General features: G+C 34.7%; 1 protein-coding gene across 1 annotated transcript; it reads right to left on the bottom strand.

The window, feature by feature from the left end:
* Positions 1–1,696: 1,696 nt before the first annotated feature.
* LOC120067669 (hydroquinone glucosyltransferase-like) lies at positions 1,697–3,453 on the bottom strand. Its single transcript, XM_039019208.1, has one exon. It carries the CDS (start codon positions 3,354–3,356, stop codon positions 1,902–1,904), a length of 1,455 nt encoding a protein of 484 aa, XP_038875136.1. The 5' UTR covers positions 3,357–3,453; the 3' UTR covers positions 1,697–1,901.
* Between the last annotated feature and the right edge of the window lie 1,389 nt (positions 3,454–4,842).

Raw genomic sequence — 4,842 nt, 5'->3', positions numbered from 1 at the left:
ACTTTATATCTATATTGAATACATAAACCCTAGAATCATTCATGTCAATTTGTCAAGAATATATACGTACCAGATTTCATTAACGAATTGATAATGACTCTAAATTAACTTCAAATTGATAATGGCTCTAAATGGCTATTGTCTTTCTCAACCAAAACTCTGAATGCTCTAAGTGAGATCTTTCTCTAAATGAGATTCAAGAAAGATTGATTGTTTATTGTTTTAGTATATTGGGGACCATAGCGTAAAGTCTCTTTATATACTAATTCAATTAGATTCCCATTAAACCCTGATTAACTAGGAATGGACTTCTATGAATTAAGTCCATACTCAATTAGGAATCTAGACCTTAATTAATTAGATCACATAATTGACTCAATCTTATAAAATAACCCAATGTCATAAATTATTAATCCACATACATAGCCCATACTTTAATTAAACATATTATTATTTAAATATATCTATCTGTTTCTCCCGACGGTAAAAAATAGTATGGGAAAAGTAGCTTTTCTCGATGCTTTTAAAAGTTTTGGAAAAAATTTTATCGAGAGAAATTTCTTGTAGTAAGGAAAATTATCATTCCCAAATTTTAAAATCTAAAAACTATTTCTACGACCTAATGGTCAAGTTTTATATAGTCTCCCAAAACTCTAATGTGTGCCACATCATAAATTCTAGTAAAATGATAAAAATATTGTTACATTGGTAAAAAAAATTTTAAAAAAAACTAAAATTACATTAAAATTACACTAAAATTATTAAATAAAACATAATAATAATTTGATGCCTGAGATGGTTAAAATCAGTTTTTATCTTACCATAAACTTGTAAGTGCACTAAAAAATTAGATGAGTGTTTCAATTTTAAACCTAAACTTAAAAATGTATTGCAATTTCTACTAGGGTGGATTTATATAGCTCGGGAGCTCAAGCCGCCCCCTCTACTTCTATATATTTTTATATTAATATAAAACAAATTCATTTTGGTAGTTATCAAAATGACTATATGACAATGGTAGGATGTATTAGCCTCCATAATAGGCTTAAGTTCAAATCCTTTTGCATACAATTTTTATAAATTATTTTATTTTTTTTATTTTACTATTATTTTGACCATGGCAACACATTTAAATGTTCATAACTAAATTTGTAATTTAATTTTTTGGATTAAAATGAAGCTTTAAACTAAGTCATTATTGAAAAAATTATAGATCCACCAATAATTCTACATTATACATTTTCATTTCGAGACTTGAAATTTCAAAATGGGGCAAAATTTGAGTTCTTGTAAAGAAAAATATAGTCGAATCTGGTGGCATCAGAGCTTAAATCATCCAAATAAACTTCAACCATTGAAGTAAACTGTGGTGGGAGACTTGTGTCTAATTGTGTTCGGCATCACCTTCTCATTTAATTAGAAAGCGATGGAGATGTGTTCCAAAACTTCTATTTCACTCAACATTGTTTTCAATTCTTCAATTTCAAGATGTTTGATACACAAACGTATATCCTTTTCCCACTTCTTCTCAGCCACTCCCGATAGCCTCACTACTTTTAACATCTCTTTCTTTGTCTAAGTTTAACCTAATGCTTTAGTTTAATTTGAAGACTAATATATGTTTTAATCCTCAATAAATAATCAGGTCGCTTAATCACTATTTTTCTCCCTCAAATCTCAACAATATTTATAACAATTACCATAAATCATGATTTATTTAATAGTTCATACATACTCCATTTTCTTACAATCTTATTGAAAAGAAGCATAAAAGTTAACACAAAGAGGATAAAATTCTAAAAACACATGACAAAATACATTACAACATTATTATGCATTAAACAATAATGATGCTTTTTGAGGAAAACAATTTAAAAGTAGTTATAAAACCCACAATAATTCTACCTAGAAATGTTGTTGCTCCTCCATTTTTGAACCACTTCCAAGAGCGTTCTTGAAGAAGATCCTCCTTCTCCAAGAACCCTTTCCCCTGCAACTCTCAACTCCTGCATTTTCTCTCTCACTTTCTTCCCTTCTTCGCTTTCAAACAGAGATTTCACCACTTTCGCAATCTCTTCCTTCTCAATAATCCCACTTTCCTCGTTCATCTTCGGCCTCAACGCCACCTTAATCTCCTCTGTTAATATAATGGCGTTTAGTCTCTGCTCTGCATAAAGCGGCCAAGAAATTATGGGAACTCCATTAACCAAACTCTCCAATGTCGAATTCCAACCGCAGTGGCTCAGAAACCCGCCGGTGGAACCATGGCTGAGTATCTGAGCCTGTGGAGCCCACGACGGCACTATTAATCCCCTTCCTCTGGTTCTCTCGACAAACCCCTCCGGCAAGAACTTTAGTGGATCATTCTGGCTATGGACGCTGAAAAACGATGCGTTTGCTTCTTTATCACTTGGGCTTCTAACAACCCATATGAATTTCTGGCCACTCAATTCCAATCCCATCGCTAATTCATTCATTTGAACACGGGACAGAGTCCCCCCACTTCCGAACGATACAAACAGAACAGACCCATGTGGTTGTTCATCCAGCCAATCCGAACATTCAATCCCTTCTTCACTCCCACTCGAATCGATTTTCACCAGTGGACCAACTGGGTAAATTGGGGGCTTCCCAGATTTCTCCAATTGCAGAGCATTTATGGGATTGGGTTCTAATTCCGGGAAGCTGTTGACAAAAATCCCCTCTGCTAATACAAACCTGCTCATGGTGTCGATAAAAAGCTTGTACGATTCATCTTCCCTGACAAGAAACGGATCGGGCAATTCCTTTCCTGGAATTGGGCTGCATCCCGGAAGTCTGATCGGCTCCGTGAGGTCGACATACTCGCCAACGATCGATTCGTCCAGTTTGGATATGTGGAGAATGAGCGAGAGTGTGGTGGCGGCACAGGGTAAGTAAATGTACGGCGGGACGTTGAATTCTCTCGCGACATCGAAGGCGACGGTGCCGAATTGATCGACGACGAAGGCAACGAGGTTGAGTTGGGTAACCATGGATTTGAAATGGTCGCGAAGAGAAGGAAGAGAGCGAGTAACGGCGTAGAAGATGATGGTTTCGGCTTTGGCTTCGGTTGGGAGGTCGTTTAATGGAGCGAGCGGGAGGAAGAGGTGGTCGATGGCGGAGGGCAGGGAATTGAGAACAGAGATTTGGGCCTTGGAAGGAGGTTCGCCGGAAGGGATGACGAAAGTGACGGTGAAGCGGTGGAGGAAGACGAGACGTTTGGCGAATTCGATGAGTGGGATTAGATGACCCATTCCCGGACTTGACATCATTAGAACATGGGGCGTTGGAGATCCTGCTTCTTCTTGTTGTTCTCTCTGTTTAGCTTCTTCCATGACGGTCGACGGTGGTGCTTCGGTGGTGCTGTCAGCTTTGGGTGGGAGAACGATACTGGCTAACTAAGAACACCCATCTATTTATATATAATATTGAGGAAATCATCCCAAGTAAAAATCTGATTATTTGGTAGATGTTGTGAATTTCATTCTAGGATAGAAACACGAGAAAATATAATATAATAATATATTTATATAATAATAATAAATAAAATAAAATAAAATTATTAAATAACTAAAACTATAAAATTGGATAAAATGAAAATTAATGGAAGCATTTTTTTACCAATGTGTATTATTTTGAGATCCACCAAATATCACTATTTAGAGGCAAAGTGACAAGTAGGATGTGGACTTACATGGACAATAAACATGAATAAAAATGACACATAGCTTTTAGCACACTAAACATGAGACATCTATTTTTATGATATTTATAATACTCTCCCTTAGATACCCATATATATATATATATATATCTCGTTAAAACCTTACTAGGAAAAACCCTAGTGAAGGAAAAAGAATGAAAAACCCTAATGAAGGAAAAAGAATACATATTTCATATAATACACACTTCTAAAAGAATACAATATACTTACTCCCCCTCACAAAAACATCACTTAAGAGTCGCTGCATTCCAAAGTTGTGTACCAATTTTTCAAAAGTTACAGTTGGTAATGCCTTTGTAAATAAGTCTCCAGGTTATCCTTCAACAAATTTGTTGTACAATGATGTCGTCATTTTCTTCAAGATCATAAGGGTAGAAAAGCTTCAGTGAAATATGTTTTGTTCTATCTCCTTTAATATATCCTCATTTTATTTGGGTTATGCAAGCTGTGTCGTCTTCGTATAATATTGTTGGAAAATTTTTATTAGAAGACAAGTCACACGTTTCACGAATATGCTAAGTCATTGACCTTAGCCATACACATTTTCGACTACCTCGTGAATTGCAAGAATTTCAGCATGATAAGAGAAAATGGTCGTTATGGTCTATTTCACCAATCGCCATGATATAGTAGTTCCTTCACATGTGAACAAATAACCTGTTTGAGATCTAACTTTGTATGGATCAGATAAATATCCAGAATCTGCGTAACCAACTAAATCAAATTTTTATTTATTTGAATAAAACAAACTCATATCGATTATTCCTCGGAGATAACGGAGTATATGCTTAATTTCATTCCAATATCTTTTTGTAGGAAAAGAACTATATCTAGCTAATAAATGTATTGAAAATGCAATATATGGTCTTATATTATTAGCAAGATACATAAGTGCACCAATTGCACAAAGATATGGTACTTCAGGACCAAGAAGTTCGGAATATTTAATGGATGTGTTTTGTCCATATAAAATCTTTCAAAATTTTTACTGTATAAGTTGAATGATGAATAAATATTCTATTTGCTAAAGGCTCAATTTGCAAACCAAGGCAAAATTTGGTTTTTCCGAGATCTTTTATCTCAAATTCTTTCTTAAA

Source organism: Benincasa hispida, chromosome 1, assembly GCF_009727055.1.
Source record: "Benincasa hispida cultivar B227 chromosome 1, ASM972705v1, whole genome shotgun sequence".
Taxonomy (NCBI): Eukaryota; Viridiplantae; Streptophyta; class Magnoliopsida; order Cucurbitales; family Cucurbitaceae; genus Benincasa; species Benincasa hispida.
Note: the sequence above shows the minus strand (reverse complement) of the source record. Positions and strands in the feature narration are given on the sequence as shown.